Source organism: Enoplosus armatus, chromosome 1, assembly GCF_043641665.1.
Source record: "Enoplosus armatus isolate fEnoArm2 chromosome 1, fEnoArm2.hap1, whole genome shotgun sequence".
In the NCBI taxonomy this organism is placed as follows: domain Eukaryota; kingdom Metazoa; phylum Chordata; class Actinopteri; order Centrarchiformes; family Enoplosidae; genus Enoplosus; species Enoplosus armatus.
In genome coordinates, this window is record NC_092180.1 from 30,480,493 (window position 1) to 30,498,517 (window position 18,025).

Consider the following 18,025-nt stretch of genomic DNA (forward strand, 5'->3'; position numbering starts at 1 on the left):
ATGTTTGGTCCTACCTTGCCTCTTTTATGGAATATGTACCACTGCTGCCTTCACGCCCCCCCCCCTCCAAAAGGTTTCCCCATATGAAGATATGTTGATATATATATATTATTGATATATTTCTTTTCAGAAACTGCACGTGACCTGCTGCCCTGCTTACATTTGCCTGCACCGATGGAGGAGGGAGATGAGGGTTTTGGCCGATGACAGTTTGCGGTTGTCCTGTAACAATAAACCTGATAAACAGCTGATTGCTGCCTGACTGTTTAATGAAATGAAGTACACAGACACTTTGTAGACTCTCATTTTATTTTCATGTCACAAAAAAAAAAAAAAACAATCAAAAAACCCCCCAAAACAATCATTTGTGTGAACAGTTTGATAAGTTTCTGATCAGAAAACAATCTTTCAGGAATGGTTTGACTTATTTATTGCTTTCACTGCTTATTCATTTTCTGACAGAAAGTTAGACAAGAAGATCAGTATCACGCTCGTGTCTGTCCGGTAAGCCAGTTAGTTTAGCACAAAGACGGGATACAGGGTGGACCCGCGGGCCTGGTTCTGTCCAAAGGTTTTCTATATATATATATATATATTCTATATTCAGGACTTTGAAGCGGTGATATTGCACACAGAAGCGCCGCCTTTTCATATTGGAATCAGTATCAAACAGTTCTCTGTATCATTTTTTTCTTGAAAAGGGAAAAGGAAGGCCAACAGTTCATAGTTTGACCTCTGCCGTCTTCCTAATGGCACCGACGACATCGAATTAAAAAGCATGGATGAAAATGGCACACGTGGATACAATCTGCGTCGTAATACAACGTAAAAAGGTGATTTACAGGTGTTTCTAAGCAGCTTCTTGACATTGCTGACATGTAAACGTGCCCCCATTCCGGCATTATCACTATTTGATGAATCAGTTAATTTCTTTAGCATGACACACGACCAATATTGGCCGACGCTGAACAGCAGCTTGTCATACTGCACACAAGCTCTGATCAGTCCTTTAAATAGGTCTCTTTCTCCCCGCGCACGTTTTACGCCGTTCAGAAAAGTTGATTAATTCACCTCGACAATGATTTTTTTTTTGACATAATTTCACGTCACTGCGTGTAACTTTATCGAATGTTGATTTCATTCAATCACAGCTTTCTTTTTTTCATCCCCAAAGTTAATCTAAGTCTCATCCGCTCTGTAAAATCTCCATCAAGACCTTAGGGTCGGAAGACTGTCCTCCACATTATCGGCCATCAGGTTCAACTGGCAGGCTCTCAGGGCTTTTAGCAGCTCCTCTGTTCGGGCCCCGGCTCCTTGGCTCTTCCTCCACTCCTTCAGCAGCTCCACCGCCGTCTCCTCCAGGTCCGTGGGATGCTTCTTGGAGATGGACTCCAGCTTGACGTCCTTCAAACCCAGTTTACGGCCCAGTTTACGCCAAGCCCTTCCCAGGTTCGCCGCGATCACCGCTGTTGCAATGTCCAGTTTGGCTGAAGGAGGAGGAGTGAGTGAGTGAGTGTTCAGAGGAAACAAGAAACGTTTTCCTTTTTCTTTTTTTGCGAAACAAGGTGAGATTTGGAAGCAAAAAAAGCGACAGCAAGGGCCATGGCTAATTTCAGATAGAGGCCCATCCCACTTCCCCTCTGGATATGTAGGTCAGCTGTTCGAGATCAAAATGCTACAGTTCAATAATGTCCAAGGTTCATTTAGCGCTAACATAACAATTAAAAGCTTGACTGGCCTTGACAGGTAACATTTGGTCTAGTTCCTTCCTTTTTTTTTTTTTTTTTTAAATCACACATTTCCAGCTTTGTTGACAGTTAGTCATAAAAGATATCTAGTGACTGGCCTCTGGTGATAATGACACAGTGCTAGTCCACTTACATGCCACACACTGAGATATATATATACGTGTTTGCATGGCGTGTTTCCAGTTGAAACAGTCCTGTTCCCGTTACACAACAGATAGCTGCCAAATGTACCGCACGTTGCCGGGACCTGGAAACACACCAGCTACAACCGGTAAGGGGGCTTGTCGCTGCTGAGGGGCCTTCCAACTGGGAGCTCCCAATGAGCACGAGCCAGGGCAAGTTCACAGAGACTGGTTTCCCTCAATGGGTGGCAGCTTGTGCCTCTAACAGCTGATGGTAAACGCAGACTGAGTTAGTCTCACAGTGCACTAACTAACCAACCAACTAACCAACCAACTAACTAACTAACTAACTAACTAACTAACTAACTAACTAACTAACTAACCAACTAACTAACCAACCAACTAACCAACCAACTAACTAACCAACCAACTAACCAACTAACTAACTAACTAACTAACTAACTAACCAACTAACTAACCAACCAACTAACTAACTTACTAACTAACCACAGGTCTGTTGGTAGTACTCGTTTTGTAGTAGCAGCAGCAGTATTAGTAGTAGTAGTAGTATTAGTAGTAGCAGCAGTAGTAGTAGTCGCAGTATTAGTAGTATTAGCAGCAGCAGTAGTAGTAGTAGTCGCAGTATTAGTAGTAGCAGCAGCAGCAGTAGTCGCAGTATTAGTAGTATTAGCAGCAGCAACAGTAGCAGCAGTAGTAGTAGCAGTATTAGTAGTATTTGTAGTGGCAGTAGTGTTGGTAGTAGTAGTCGCAGTATTAGTAGTATTAGCAGCAGCAGCAGTATTAGCAACAGCAGTAGTAGTAGTCGTCGCAGTATTTGTAGTATTTGTAGTGGTAGTAGTGTTGGTAGTAGTAGTCGCTGTAGTAGTAGTAGTCGCAGTATTAGTAGTAGCAGCAGCAGCAGCAGCAGCAGCAGCAGTAGTAGTAGTAGTAGTCGCAGTATTTGTAGAATTTGTAGTGGCAGTAGTGTTGGTAGTAGTAGTCGCTGTAGTAGTAGTAGTCGCAGTATTAGTAGTATTTGTAGTGGCAGTAGTGTTGGTAGTAGTAGTCGCAGTAGTAGTAGCAGTCGCAGTATGAGTAGTATTTGTAGTGGCAGTAGTGTTGGTAGTAGTAGTCGCAGTATTAGTAGTAGCAGCAGCAGCAGCAGCAGTAGTAGTAGTCGCAGTATTAGTAGTATTTGTAGTGGTAGTAGTGTTGGTAGTAGTAGTCGCAGTATTAGTAGTAGCAGCAGCAGCAGTAGTAGTAGTAGTAGTAGTAGTAGTAGTAGTAGTAGTCGCAGTATTAGTAGTATTAGCAGCAGCAGCAGTATTAGCAGCAGCAGCAGTAGTAGTAGTAGTAGTAGTCGCAGTATTAGTAGTATTTGTAGTAGCAGTAGTGTTGGTAGTAGCAGTCGCAGTATTAGTAGTAGTAGTAGCAGCAGCAGTAATAGTAGTAGTCGCAGTATTAGTAGTATTAGCAGCAGCAGCAGTAGTAGTAGTAGTCGTCGCAGTATTAGTAGTAGCAGCAGCAGTAATAGTAGTAGTCGCAGTATTAGTAGTATTAGCAGCAGTAGTAGTCGTAGTCGCAGTATTAGTAGTAGCAGCAGCAGTAGTAGTCGCAGTATTAGTAGTATTAGCAGCAGCAACAGTAGCAGTAGTAGTAGTAGCAGTATTAGTAGTATTTGTAGTGGCAGTAGTGTTGGTAGTAGTAGTCGCAGCAGTAGTAATAGTAGTAGTCGCAGTATCAGTAGTATTAGCAGCAGCAGCAGTATTAGCAACAGCAGTAGTAGTAGTAGTCGTCGCAGTATTAGTAGTATTTGTAGTGGCAGTAGTGTTGGTAGTAATAGTCGCAGTATTAGTAGTATTTGTAGTGGCAGTAGTGTTGGTAGTAGTAGTCGCAGTATTAGTAATAGCAGCAGCAGCAGTAGTAGTAGTAGTCGCAGTATTTGTAGTATTTGTAGTGGCAGTAGTGTTGGTAGTAGTAGTCGCAGTATTAGTAGTATTTGTAGTGGCAGTAGTGTTGGTAGTAGTAGTCGCAGCAGTAGTAATAGTAGTAGTCGCAGTATTAGTAGTATTAGCAGCAGCAGCAGTATTAGCAACAGCAGTAGTAGTAGTAGTAGTCGTCGCAGTATTAGTAGTATTTGTAGTGGCAGTAGTGTTGGTAGTAGTAGTCGCAGTATTAGTAGTATTTGTAGTGGCAGTAGTGTTGGTAGTAGTAGTCGCAGTATTAGTAATAGCAGCAGCAGCAGTAGTAGTAGTAGTCGCAGTAGTAGTAGTATTTGTAGTGGCAGTAGTGTTGGTAGTAGTAGTCGCAGTATTAGTAGTATTTGTAGTGGCAGTAGTGTTGGTAGTAGTAGTCGCAGCAGTAGTAATAGTAGTAGTCGCAGTATTAGTAGTATTAGCAGCAGCAGCAGTATTAGCAACAGCAGTAGTAGTAGTAGTAGTAGTCGTCGCAGTATTAGTAGTATTTGTAGTGGCAGTAGTGTTGGTAGTAGTAGTCGCAGTATTAGTAATAGCAGCAGCAGCAGTAGTAGTAGTAGTCGCAGTAGTAGTAGTATTTGTAGTGGCAGTAGTGTTGGTAGTGGTCGCAGTAGTAGTAGTATTAGCAGCAGCAGCAGTATTAGCAACAGCAGTAGTAGTAGTAGTAGTAGTCGTCGCAGTATTAGTAGTATTTGTAGTGGCAGTAGTGTTGGTAGTAGTAGTCGCAGTATTAGTAATAGCAGCAGCAGCAGTAGTAGTCGCAGTAGTAGTAGTATTTGTAGTGGCAGTAGTGTTGGTAGTGGTCGCAGTATTAGTAGTATTAGCAGCAGCAGCAGTATTAGCAACAGCAGTAGTAGTAGTAGTAGTAGTCGTCGCAGTATTAGTAGTATTTGTAGTGGCAGTAGTGTTGGTAGTAGTAGTCGCAGTATTAGTAGTATTAGCAGCAGCAGCAGTATTAGCAACAGCAGTAGTAGTAGTAGTAGTAGTCGTCGCAGTATTAGTAGTATTTGTAGTGGCAGTAGTGTTGGTAGTAGTAGTCGCAGTATTAGTAGTATTTGTAGTGGCAGTAGTGTTGGTAGTAGTAGTCGCAGTAGTAGTAATACTAGCAGTATTAGCAGCAGTATTAGTAGTATTTTTAGTGGCAGTAGTGTTGGTAGTGGTCGCAGTAGTAGTAGTATTAGCAGCAGCAGCAGTATTAGCAACAGCAGTAGTAGTAGTAGTAGTCGTCGCAGTATTAGTAGTATTTGTAGTGGCATTAGTGTTGGTAGTAGTAGTCGCAGTATTAGTAGTATTTGTAGTGGCAGTAGTGTTGGTAGTAGTAGTCGCAGTATTAGTAGTATTTGTAGTGGCAGTAGTGTTGGTAGTAGTAGTCGCAGTATTAGTAGTATTTGTAGTGGCAGTAGTGTTGGTAGTAGTAGTCGCAGTATTAGTAGTATTTGTAGTGGCAGTAGTGTTGGTAGTAGTAGTCGCAGTAGTAGTAATACTAGCAGTATTAGCAGCAGTATTAGCAGGCTAGCTGTATCAAGATTAATGGCAGTCCTCGGCTCGTGCCTAAGCACCGCCCGTGACTGTCCGGCGCTCGGGGTCCGCGCTGTAACGCACCTCTCTCGGCCTCGTCCGGTTGGTTGTCGGTGTCTCCACTTTCAAAGCGGTCCAACGTGTCTGAGAGGTCGGGTCGCTTGATGTCTCGGAGAAGCTGGGACAGGCAGTCCGTGCTGTCGGCCCCCAGTTTGCCCCTCTCCGTCAGCACCTGAAACAGCTGCGTTCCGGTGCCGATCTTCTCCAGCTCTCGTTTCCCGACCCAGTCCCGACACAGGAACTTCATGCCGGCCAGCTGCTCGGCGGACAGCTGGCTGGAAATCTCCAGCAAAACGCTGTTGAAGCGTAACGCGCTCATGTCTGGAGGGACGAGCCGACGGGTTCTGTCCGGAAAGTAGGAAACGCTTCGGTTTTACTTTCGCTTGCTCACTTCCGCTTGTTTGTCTTGTTTGTTTTGGTTCGTGGGTCAGACCCGAATCCAGGCTGCGGATCCAGGAGTCGTTAATTCTGTTGTTTCGTGTGGCTGTTGTTGCTTTGAGTACACATTTAGTGACACCACCACTGTCACCATGAAATACTTTCATGGTAACAGCTGCAGGTGACATACACAGAATATGCTTCACCTCACAGTGATGAACTGGAGGATCACACCCTTGACACCTGGACCAGAGCTTCCTATGCTCTGTTTGAGTGCCCCCTCTGGCCCTGCTGACACCTAAGTGTAATGTGTGTATCAGGTTTGCCCAGCTGACCTCCATCCATCGTGCCTGTGCCCTAAGAAAATCCACAGTGACGCGTCTTAAGGATTTAAGGTTTCTTTTGCCCTGCGCTCAGCCTTGGAGCATTTCACACCGGTGTGCCAGAGAAGCCAGCTGAGTCTGTGTGATGCAGCCTGCTGCGCGGGGAGCGTTGGTTTCTTAAAAGAGAGGTTGCAAACAGTAGGAACAGTAGGAAATAACTACTCCTCCACTGGTGTTCGCCGCGCTTGTCTCACTCCACCGGTTTTACAGCGCCTTCACGTATGACTGCGTCGCTGAATATCAGAACAACCGAGGTACAGTATCGTATGTTTGCAGATGACACCGCCGTTGATAACAGAACCAAAGAACCAAAAACAGTGCTCTTTGACCTCTGGTGGTGGCGGTGGCGGCGGCACCTGTCGAGGTCTTGGATGGTTTTTAAACTTCCTCGGCGTCAGAGGTTTCTGAAACCGGTCCGAGGGCACGGACTGCACTGAAGAAGGCCTTTCTATCAGTGTGCTATATTACGTGTTCTCACAGGAGGTTTGAGTAGTGCGGTTTGGTTGACTTTGGGCCTCCCAAAATAAGAGGCAGCAGTCAGCCATTGGCCTTATTGCCACCGCCGCCATCAGGCAAGCGATATGGTGGCATCAAGGTGCACGCCACTCGGCTTAAAGACGGCACAAGGTCCCTCTACAAGACATCACCACAAAAAAAAAAAAAAAAAAGCAAATAATACAAGACCCACCTTAGTTGATATTGTACTCAAATGGTACAAATGTGCAATTCATAAAAGCACAAAGTAAAACAAAGTGAAACGCTGGGTTTTTCCAAAATAAATGTGTACACTCGGGCAGTCCATCTCTCATTTATTTGCAGTTAGTTTGAACAAATGAGACTCAAAATATCACAGACAGACAAACTGGCTATACATGCATATACGTACACTCACGCATGTTGTGAAATGTGCCTTGACATACATTATTATAGACGTTAGCATGTCACAACTTGTAGTGTTTTTTTTGTCGATGTCGTGAACACAGCACGGCAACAGACGGCAGGGGGAGGACATCTCATGAGGGACATGGGGGGGGGGGGGGGGGAGGGTCTTCACATGTGACATCAGGTTATAAGAAGAAAAAAATAAAATATTCTAGCTAAAACAGGCTTCGCAGCCCTGTGGCAGCACGCAATCTATCACTGAATATCAACACCAACCCTACTTACATACACAGTATTAATAGTATTAAGATTTGGTAAAAAATAAAATGTGCAGTTTTTTTTTTTTTTTTTTTTGTTTGGCTCAAAAGAGCAAGTCATATTCCAGAAAGAAGTCACCTCTTTGTAGGCGACACTGGAAGATGTTTTCCCAGGCATCCTTCCAGAGGCAGCTAAATAGGTCCATATTGAAGGTGTCTTGTACATTAAATAAAGAGTTATAATTAAGACAATGTAAGATAAAAGTCTATCCCTGTCGTTGTGACAGTCTCTAGTTGAGTGATCAGTGGTCCCCTGTGGGCTGACAAAACCCTTCCAACACGTGAGATATACTTAGAAAGGCTTTCGTCATGAAAACTAAAAAAAAAAAAGAAAGAAAAAGAAAACAGATATGCAGCATTTTGACCTAAACGTGATTTTACGTCACCGAAAGTTGAAAATGTAACAATACATTCTATCAGTCTGGGCTGTGAGGGCTTCAATTTGGTTGTAGTTCAATATATTTACAGGAGGGGGCAGGACTCAACACTTTGACCACATCGCACCGCGCACGTGACTGCGCATTCCAGCCGTTACAGTACAAAGTGATGTTCAGTCACTCCCACATGTTTTTGCAATTGGATAAATAAAAAAAAAAAATACATATATATATATATATATATATTATTCAGTCTTTGTGCTTGAACCATTAAAGAGTTGCAGCTTTAGAAAAAGGCCAAATGATTGACACGGGTAATGTAAGGCAAGATAATGATATTAAAAACAGTGCCGCCCTTTCCTGGTGTTTACACTGTGTCCCTCTGTATGACAACGGCCAAATGGAGCATTTCAGACGAGCCAGCGGCGGTTTGGAGAAGACGATCAGCTGGCGGTTCGAATCCCAAGACGCAGCGGGGAGAGCATAAGGCAGGGTTAAGAGAGTCAGTGGAGCTGCCACTGTGGCAGCCCTTGAGCAAGACACTGGCGCTGCTGCAGACATCAAGAAGATGCAGATTTCAAGGGAAATTCTGGTATTTTTAAACCCATTTAAAAAATTTTTTTTTTTTTACATATCTTGGGGTCTAAATGACTAACAGGTAGAAGACCTTTTGGCATTGGGCCAGTAGCTCAGCCTCAGCCAGCGACGTAATCCTTGTGGGCAACTGCGCCCGTCAAAGTAGGTCCACAAAAAGTGCTTGTTTCTATTATTCATTCCAAGTGTCTGACAACATCACGGAGAGGATCCCTACAGAGACGGGCCTTTTTGTTAAAGAGTAGCGAGACCTCCCCTTGAGTGAGACTTCTGTCTTCAGACACTTTATTTGAAGTATTATCATTATGTCATTTAGACCCCAAAACATGTAAAAAAAAAAAAAAAAAATACAGGAATTACCCTTTAAATTTGAACGGTTTTACTCAGCGAAACCCTCAAATAAATAAAGCTGAGCATCTTTACCATACGCGAAGGTGTGAATGGCTTTTATGGTTTTAACCAGTCAGAGAAAAAAAAGTATTTCCTTTGGGGTACTTTAAAGCTGCACTGGGGCCAGCGTTTCCCACTGGTGGTTCGAAAGCGATTGATGGAAGAATTCTGTCAAGAATTGCAGGAATTTGGTCTGAGGAAACTCCATGAGATGACATCAGCAAACTGCACTTTGTTGGCGACCCGAAAGACACCAAAATGAACAAGACAAAAGGTGGAATGCCGGAGTCTCTCAGTGGAAATGGAGAGCCTGGTTGCAGTTATTTAAACCTGCACTGGCTGATTTTGTGGCCATTTGGAGATGATGCGGCGAATTTGTGAGCAAACCCATCCAGCAGACACGGAGCAACACTAGCATTCATTTGGGGTCGTGTTAATTCCTGCAGCTAATCATTCTTTATAATATTAACCACGTATCGCATCACTATGTCTAATGCAAAAGGTGTCGCTCGAAGCGACGAGCCCTCAGCTCCCCCTCAGCTCTACGGAGCTTTTTAGTGTCTTTTAGCTCGTTGTATTGGTTTCGCGGCCCACAAATTGGCTTGTTACAAGTTAAAGAGCCAGGGAAAAATATCTAGAGCTGCTCGAGCTAAAAGCAGCCAGAAACACTCAAAATGAATGCTAATGCCGCTCTGTGTCCGTTTTGTTCGCGTTGTTGTTTTCAGCTTGTTCTGCTGCCCCACAAGTGGCCCAGGAAAACAAAATAAAACGAGACCTCAGCTGATGCAGCTTCAAGAAACACCATTGGAATTATTTTCACTTCACAACGTCATGTGTGTGTGGGGGGGGGGGGAAACAAACAAACCTGACCCCAGGTTTTGATTGAAGTTTTTTACAGTACGGCATCTCAGCGGGGTGAGGTGCAAGCATGACATCATTTCGCATTTACAGTGTAAATCTGGCCAATTGCAGCTGTGAGAATTCCAGTTGGTTGGAATGAATAAAGATCGGTGCGCGTGCTTCCCGTTATAATGACGCCGAGCACTGTCAGGCAGTTTGTTCATACTCCAAATGTAACACATGTAACAACGAGCAATACAGCGCTCGAACAAGAGAGTAGTACAAAACAACAGGCCGCTTGACACAGAGGAGGTGCAACAACCAAAGCACATGTGCCCGACCATGTTGCATATTCAACAATAATAATAATAATAAATTCCTGCATTTGTATACAATTGTGCAAAAAAGAAGAAAGAAAAGAAAGGCCTGTCTGAGCTTTACACGTTTTGTGTGTCGTATCTCGCAGTGAGATACCGGGAGGAAAACTCTTCTCAGCAGGACCGTTTGGACGGACGTCTTCAATACAAAAAGCTGCGTTCAGGTCCCCGTGGGGGAGAGGTGGCAGGCGCGAGCGTTACGGCTTGAAAATGGGATTCACGTGAGGTTGCAGGCAGGGGTGGGGGGTGGGGGGTGGGGGGGGGCTTTGGCACTGCTTTCTCCGATGCCCTGAATGACGACCTCATCAACAATGAAGCTAATGGCTTGTTCCTTTCAAATACATCCAATAAATAATGTTTTGGGATAAATAAATCCTACGAGTATCGTCTAACTGCTTGCTGACGACGCGGCGTTAACGCCTCGACGTGGGGAAAAGCGTTCTAATGTGAGTGCGTCAAAGTTTAGGTGTTTCACTGTCAGGTCATGCCTGCGAATATTCCCAAACAACATGAATGCAGCAAAAGCTTTGCTGATTATTAAAACTGGCCATGCGTTAATGGAGAACCAGCTAGCTTTAAGCAGCTGATTAACTTATGTACAGTTTGTATGAAGGTGTTGTGTTTGCTTGTTACTGCACTCCCCCCCAGACCCCCGCCACTGGCAGTTTAATTAACAGCAGTTTGCGTGCGAGACGGGCCGCGAGCGGGGCTGCGGCGGGCTCTGATTGGCCGACGAGGGGGAGGTGCAGTTGTCATGGTTGCGGCTGTCCCGTGCCGCAAGCCTTTTGCCCTGCTCCTCCTTCATGAAGAGCTCCACCATGAGGATCTTCTCCTTGTGCATCTGGAGGCTGATGTCCTTGGGGATGTCCGGGATCAGCCAGTCCACAAAGTCACTCATGAGCATCACCACGTTCTGCACAGAACCGAGAGGGAACAGGAGAGCAGAATGAACATCTCGCTGAGAGCCACAGATGAGTTTGCAAACTGTGTTTACACCCCGTTTTACTTTTATGATGAAAATGTGAGATTGTGAGATTCTGAATCAACATTTTGGTCTCGCTATTTTTTATTTATATATAGAGTATATATAGTATTTAAAAAAACAAAAAAAAAACACATAAGAACAATGATATGATACATACAGTGCTTAACAAATGTATTAGCCCACCACCCAGTGTGAGGTGTTTGCCCCCGCTGCCCTAAATGAACAGTATTGCTGGTGTTTCTGTAATGGTTAATCCACCAGTATGCGCAAGCCAAGCTCTTTAATCAAAATGATATCTTTAATGCTAAAATATAATTATTGTTATTATTAAGATGTTTGGTTAATATATGTGAATAAGGACTATTTAGTTGTTCCAGTTTGTTATTTGCCTAATAAATAACAATACAAGTTTTAGTTTGAAACAAGTTTTTGACAGAGTTCTAAAATATTTGTGTTTTCTCATTTTTATGACAGGTGGTCTAATACATTTGTTAAGCACTGTGTATTGTGGTCAGGATACGTGTGTGTGTGTGTGTGTGTGTGAGTGTGACTTTTCATAGTGTAAAAATCAACCTTTCTGGGGGACAAAGCCTGTGTAGTGACACTGTTTCTAAATGATCTCAAAGTTTTAGTTTGGCATCTCTTGTTACACATCAGCCGAAATACACCAAATCCCGATATATATTACATATTTAGATTTATCGGTCCCGCTGTAACTATAAACATGATATCCTAATACACTTTTTTTTTCAATCCAATCGGGGAAATTCTAATGAGTAGAGGAGAAGCGGACAAATACTCCTCTCAAATACTCCATTACGTTCACGCCTGAAGAGAACCCGCCATTATTATTACGGCTTTTTGTTCACTTTGCCTGCGTAAAACAGGAATCAGTGAGCGAAAGCATGCAGAGGCAGACAGTATGCATGCAGTGTGTTGCTTCAAACCTGAAAGACAATAACAAAGGCGAGGCGGGCGGCCAGAACGGCCCAGAACTCCTTGGAGAGTTCGTATGGCGTGCCGGACCAGGGAGGCTCTCTGTAGTCCTTATACCTGGAGACAGAGAAAGACGCGTAAAGAGTCTCGACATGTGATTTAAACACATTTAAAAAGATTTCGCCTGATGCTGCACTATTTGACAGAATGTCCTTTTTTCTCCATTGGTTATACTCCCCTGTATGACGCACATCTATGGCTCCACGACAGATAGATGATAAGTCATCGTTTGGGAGGTTTTTTTTCGGCATGAGGACGGTCAATTTTAAACTTTAAATTAAGCGAAACCTTACCTGCATACGTCTACCTCGTAGCCCAGGTGCATTGGCTGGAGAGGGTCCGTCCCTGACTGGAAGTCGCTGACGTTGAAGTAAGACAGAGTGTGATTGACGAAGCCGTGCATGGTGCCGTCGGGGCTGTACATGTACTGGTAGACCAGCCGCGGGATGAAGTCGGAGGTGAAGGAGATGACAAAGGCCTGTGTGGGGGGGGGGGGGGGGCAGAGAGAGCAGCTTATCTTAAATCATACGACCAGCGAAAACTCTGTCCTCATTTCTGCATTTAGAAGACGAGGACTTCATGAGGTGACAGCGCGTTTGGGGGAAGTAAAACCACACAGAGACTCACGTTAACGATGACTGCTACCTTGCTGAGGCCTCTCAGGAGGTTGTACCAGATACCTGCGGGGACAGGGGAGCCGTCATTAAGGCAGAAAGCAGCAGCTTCCACATGGAAATACTGTACGGGGTCAGTTAGTACCAGCCACCACTAGATGGCACAAGCACTCGCTGCATTGGAGCTGGATGTCTGTCCTCTTGTAGGAATGTTACTGCCGACCCGGACCACGGGCCTCCTGTGTCCGTCCATTTCTGCATATCAACTGCCTTGAAACAGTTAATGCTGTCCCCCCACCCCCCCCCCCCCCCCCCCAACTGAAGGAGGTCGTTCATGTGCTGTCAAGGCCCCCAGACTCTCTGCAGCAGACTTCCTGTTGAAATTCATCTCACTTTCCATCCAGCGTTAATCTGTCTTTATGTGCCCCGTCACTTTTAACTACTACTACTTTGTTTTGTGCCGATCATTTCTGCTTATTTAATGTTTGTGTTTTTGTCTTTTGCTTTGTAACAGCGCTACTCAAATGTATACGCAGTATGTCTGCCGCGTTTAAGGACGCTCTGACGTCCTTTCAGGGTCGTTACAGCACCTTCAGTTAAAGGCCGGACTAACAATTTCTAACACTAGGGAATTTTAACTTTGGAAGATACCCCCTTGATTTGGTTCAGACTGCTGAAGCCACACATTATCTTCAGCTGAACTTACACAGAACAAGGACTGTGGATGTCATCCTCTTTCTGCGCTTATTTCAATTTGCGGTAGTGGACACCTACCGATGTCTTTGGCTTTGGCGGCGATCGGCCGGCGCAGCTCCATGACAAACTTCTTGGCGTCCAGGCGAATCTCGATGATGTTGTTGAGAAGAGCGAAGAGCGGAGCCAGAGGGAAGGAGGCCACGAAGAGAGTCACCATCCCAAACTGGATGACTAAAGGCAGGAGACGAGAGCAGAAATGAGCAGCGGTCACCGAGTGAACACGTTGGCTTTCTTTCGGAACCGCCTACTACATACTGCTGACAAATGCAGTACGCAGTGTGTACCGTAACCACGTTCTAACACTCTCTCGCACGGGCTAACATGTGCTCCACGGCTGACCTGCGCCGGGCTGCAACACTCGAGTTTGCACATTGTTTGCATGTTGAGTCATCGTGGATATATGATAGGGATGTGCCGATCCGAAAACTCAGCATTGGTATCGGCTCGACAGGTGAGCAGCATGTGTCATCGGGGGGGGGGGGGAAGCAGAAATAGCAGAGTGCAATTTATGCAATGCGAGTGAGTTCAAAGGGGTTTGGCGGCGGCGGCGGCAGCGTTGGAAAGTTGAACCTGACTAAACACACTACAGCTCCACCCCAGAGGTTACATGTGAAAGAAACTTTCGAGCTCGCGCTGTTTCGACCCTTGGATGCGTATTTCGGTCAAAGCAGCTAGCTTGAGAGTTGTTAGTCGTGAGCGCCTTCAGATGCCATGCGTACCGTAGCTGTCCACAACTGAGTCACGTTGTGAGCTCTGTATGTCTTCCTTTAGGGGAGTAGAGTTGTTTCTTTCTACTAGAGAGGGGGAAAAGACGGCATCGGGTTGGTATCGGCAGACACTCGAGGTTGCAATGTCGGTATTGGACGCGAAAGAGTGGTATCTTGAGAACAAATGCTGTATCTTTAGCCGCTAAATGCTAATCTGTCTTCAGCGGCTCGTCTCTAACTGCGTCTGCAGGTAGTGTCCAGTGGCATGCACGCAGGCATGCGCAGAAATCTGTGGCGCACGTAAAGCTAAATATGCTACCTCACTACATGCAGCTAACATGTTGTCGGATGAATGGAACCAGGAGGTGGTTGACGTGTTTGTGGCCACACATAGAAGCTGAGCACGTTTGTTTGTGGTCGCAGCCATTAAGCTCTTGGAGTTTTGACCTCAGCGTGACTTGCTGCCCTGCGAAGGTTAGCGCGTCACAAAGGCCGATGTTTACACAAGAGCGTTTCTCAGGGATCAGCTCTGGATCAGGGCGGGAAAACCTCCCCTCTCAACAGAAGAGATGAAGATCAGGCGAGCTGGCATGTGGATTACTGAGGAAGAGCAGCAAGGGTAAAACTACGCACTGCTCCTCGGCACACACTGAATTCGTTTTCAGGCGAACGATCAAATGGCTAAGTGACTTTCGACAGCGCAGGAGCGCAGCAGCGCGTGTGTTTGTGCGTTTGTTTCGCGGCCGCCTTGTGTTTAGACTCACTCATCTCCATGTACTCGGGGCTGAGGCCAACGAAAGGTCCCAGGATGTGGTCTTTCTCGTGACGCTGCAGGGTTTTGTTCAGCTCCTCCTCTTGCTTCGAGTCCAACTCTGACTTCCTCCTCCGGAGCAGCTTCTTCAGCTTCCTGCACCCCAAAGGCCCATGATGGAAATAACACATTTAGCCTTGTTGGCTAAAGCCTGACCTACGCTGTTACATAAACGCATAACAAACGTAAACAGACACAAAATCTCTGGAATGTCAGTTATCGGCTACCTATATGACAGCCTAATATCAATTCAATTCAGTTCAGTGTTATTCATACAGCGCCAAATCACAACGAAAGTCATCTCATGACACAATGAACACAATGAACTTACAGACTTCCATTGCAGTGGGCTGTAAGGATGAAGCAAGACAAAGACAGTGCAGAAAGGTGTGTTGGTGGGCAGGTTAAATGTGTCTGAAAACCAGACTGGCATTTAAATGATTCCTCTCAGATGATGAGTGCAGCTGAGTGGGTGGGCAGAATCCGCTGGCCTGCTGAACTCATGTACTGATCTGTGCTGGAAGTGTTCAGCCTGTGTGTGTGTGTGTGTGTGTGTGTGTGGCTGCTCTGTCATGGGAAAGCGTCTGGCTGGCTCGAGCTTGTCGCACGGCGTACGCTCTGCACTCACGGTATGCCGATCTCAAACAGGTTGTTCTGGATGAGCTGCTTGCCCAGCATGGTAATACACAGCTGGATGCACAGCTCCATGAGGCAGCCTGCATGGGCACACTGGACAGAGAGGAAGTGTCAAGAGAGCGAGAGGAAATCGAAACTGAAGTGAAGCTAAAACAGGAGGAAACAGACCACAGCCACTTTATATACGATATACGTGAGGCGAGAGCTCCGCGTTACACAAAAGGGGAAGAAATATTCAGTCAAATTCTATCCTGGAGCACCAAATGTGGATTTAAAAATGTTCTATTTCCTCCTGTTCGAGTAAATGTTTGTTAAAAGCTACAGTATCATATCGGTGGCATTCACATTCTTAAGGTTTATGACGTCACTAGGAACCGCTGGGCTTGGGGCTGAGGTTCCTAGGGAGCTACTGTCGAAACACAGACTAACCGACATCAAGAAAACACGGAGTAGCAACAGCCTTAACCTTTCAGCGTGAATTACCTCTTCCATTCTGTACGATCCGACAACGTACAAGTAGTTCCCAGGCCGCCCAACGAGCCTGGTAAATATACACAGGGTGATCATGTTCACTACATGCAGTCCAAACAATGCTCATGGTGTGTGTGTGTGTGTGTGTGTGTGTGTGTGTGTGACTAATGAAGTCATTGTTTTACCTGCCCCTGAAAAAGGCCAGATAGACGATGGGCGTGAAGGCATTGACAAACTTCAAGATGAACGTTTTGAAGATGAGGCGCTCCTCGAAGCTCTTGTCCGTCTTCGGAACCTCTGAAAAAGAGACGGCGCGCGACTTCATTACCTCACGCACAACAAGAATTCATCCAGTTCATCCATTGCTGTTCCTGGTTCCTCATCTTTCATTTCTACTGCAATTTCCACCACGAGAGGCCGGTCGTATCGGACCAAGTAAGGCTGTGGCAGTGTTTTATTGCTTATGAATTCAGCTTTTCATTTGTAAGAGGAACAATGTGTTATTTTTTTAATACATTTTTTTTTTTAAATGACATCGACTGCTTTTCGCAATCTGACAAATCCAGAATTTTCGTTTCGGCTTCCAGACGAGTTGCGATGTCACAAGATCCTGTGAAACTCTAGATTTAAGGGGAGCTCGGGGAAGCGTTTTTTTTCCCTCAGCAGTGAAGCTAACGTTTGGTCGAGTGTCGGCCGTGCCTTTAAGGGGTCAACGGCGAAGTGTGCCTCACCCAGTGTGGTGAGCCAGCGGGCGATGGCGGCGTAGATTTCATCCAAGATGATAATGACGATGAGGTTGATGATGGCAGCGGTGGTTTTGACCGTGGCTCTGATGTTGGACCGTGCTGCGGGGTAGTTGCTCATGTGCAGCGCCGCTTTAATGCTGATCCGGTACAGGATGACCCCGAAGACTATGGCGAACGTCGCGAGGATCTGAAAGCGAGGAGACGAGGGAGAACACCCAATCTGACAAAACAGTGCTGGTAATCTGACAAAACAATGGAGGCTGCCTGTTTGGATATTAGCGGTGTCGACGTCGGAGTAGACACGCGTTGAAACATGCCACGCGTGTGTCTACAGCTGTCTGTCAGTGACTATAGTGAGGCTGCTCTGACACGCATCATGACCCCCCTCAGCCTGCGTTTACTAAACGAATGCATAACGAGTGCATAACAACAACTGTTGTTACACAACAGCTTTCTGTTGCCGAACACAACCCGACAAGTCCTGACAAATCAAGGTGTCGGCCACTTTTGTCATGTAAGTGTGGAAACGGAGGGCCCAACCTACAGTATGTGCTGAATCAGCCTGGCAAGCTAATTCGTGGGTATTCAGGTATTTTGCCAAGCAGGAACCAAACAGCAACCAGCTGTGTAAATGAAATACGAGACAAATATTCAATGGGTATATGACATAATATTAATGGCAGCAGGGAGAAAGGCTTTGACCAAAAATACGGATGGTGCACGTTGGACCTACCATAAATTACTGAATAGATGTGACAATGGAGATTTACATGATGGAAAAGGTTACTTTTCCCTCTCATTGCTTGTGTATCCATGTGTATGGCTTGTGGAGGTGATGATGCATTTTGAAATAAATATTTTGTTGACTAATTTTCCTGCAACTAGCTCAAAGAAACCCTACTCCCCCCCACCCCCCACCCCCCACCCCCGTACTGTTGTGTTGTCTGAATCTGGAGGTCATCGAGGCGATTACAAAAAATGACGTGTTATTGTCACAACGCGTGTCAGAAACGCAAAGGCTGGTGACGTGAACACGGCAGGGACTCACCATGACGCACATCATGACCACAGTGGTCAGGTAGGCCGGCAGTCTGTCTGTGCAGGTCAGCTTCACCTTCTCGCCCTGAAACACACACACACACACACACACAGTCATGTGAGGGACACAGAGTTACACAGCATATCTGAAACATTAACGGCATCTCCATCTGTTCAGACGTGTGTGTGTGTGTGTGTGTGTGTGTGTGTTGATATGGGTGTTGCTGCTGCCACAACCTCATGTCTTTCAGCGAGAAGCAGCTCTTTATGCCCTGGGCATGCAGATGCACACAGCACACACAC

At 45.6% G+C, this 18,025-nt stretch overlaps 2 protein-coding genes across 2 annotated transcripts in view; both read right to left on the reverse strand.

Annotated features, from left to right (window-relative positions):
- Nucleotides 1-306: 306 nt before the first annotated feature.
- On the reverse strand, nt 307-5,771 carry fadd (Fas (tnfrsf6)-associated via death domain). Its single transcript, XM_070904140.1, has 2 exons — nt 5,449-5,771; nt 307-1,487 (listed from the first exon to the last, which is right to left on the reverse strand). The coding sequence occupies exons 1-2, from the start codon at nt 5,741-5,743 to the stop codon at nt 1,210-1,212; spliced, it is 573 nt and encodes a 190-aa protein (XP_070760241.1). The 5' UTR covers nt 5,744-5,771; the 3' UTR covers nt 307-1,209.
- A 4,834-nt stretch (nt 5,772-10,605) lies between these two features.
- ano1a (anoctamin 1, calcium activated chloride channel a) overlaps nt 10,606-18,025 on the reverse strand; it is a 41,061-nt gene continuing 33,641 nt past the window's right edge. The window contains exons 15-25 of the mRNA XM_070911845.1: nt 17,733-17,807; nt 16,670-16,871; nt 16,124-16,235; nt 15,951-16,008; nt 15,460-15,560; nt 14,785-14,927; nt 13,332-13,484; nt 12,571-12,623; nt 12,237-12,421; nt 11,895-12,000; nt 10,606-10,875 (exon numbers count right to left, since the gene is read on the reverse strand). Of these exons, the coding sequence (XP_070767946.1) occupies nt 10,633-10,875; nt 11,895-12,000; nt 12,237-12,421; nt 12,571-12,623; nt 13,332-13,484; nt 14,785-14,927; nt 15,460-15,560; nt 15,951-16,008; nt 16,124-16,235; nt 16,670-16,871; nt 17,733-17,807 (1,431 nt within the window). The 3' untranslated portion in view covers nt 10,606-10,632. The remainder of the gene's footprint in view (nt 10,876-11,894; nt 12,001-12,236; nt 12,422-12,570; nt 12,624-13,331; nt 13,485-14,784; nt 14,928-15,459; nt 15,561-15,950; nt 16,009-16,123; nt 16,236-16,669; nt 16,872-17,732; nt 17,808-18,025) is intronic.

Coding starts and splice junctions, on each gene's coding strand:
- fadd (XM_070904140.1), bottom strand. CDS start 5,743: ATGAGCGCGTTACGCTTCAACAGCGTTTTGCTGGAGATTTCCAGCCAG. Junction 1,488..5,448: donor ACCGGACGAGGCCGAGAGAG/GTGCGTTACAGC, acceptor CTCCTCCTTCAG/CCAAACTGGACATTGCAACA.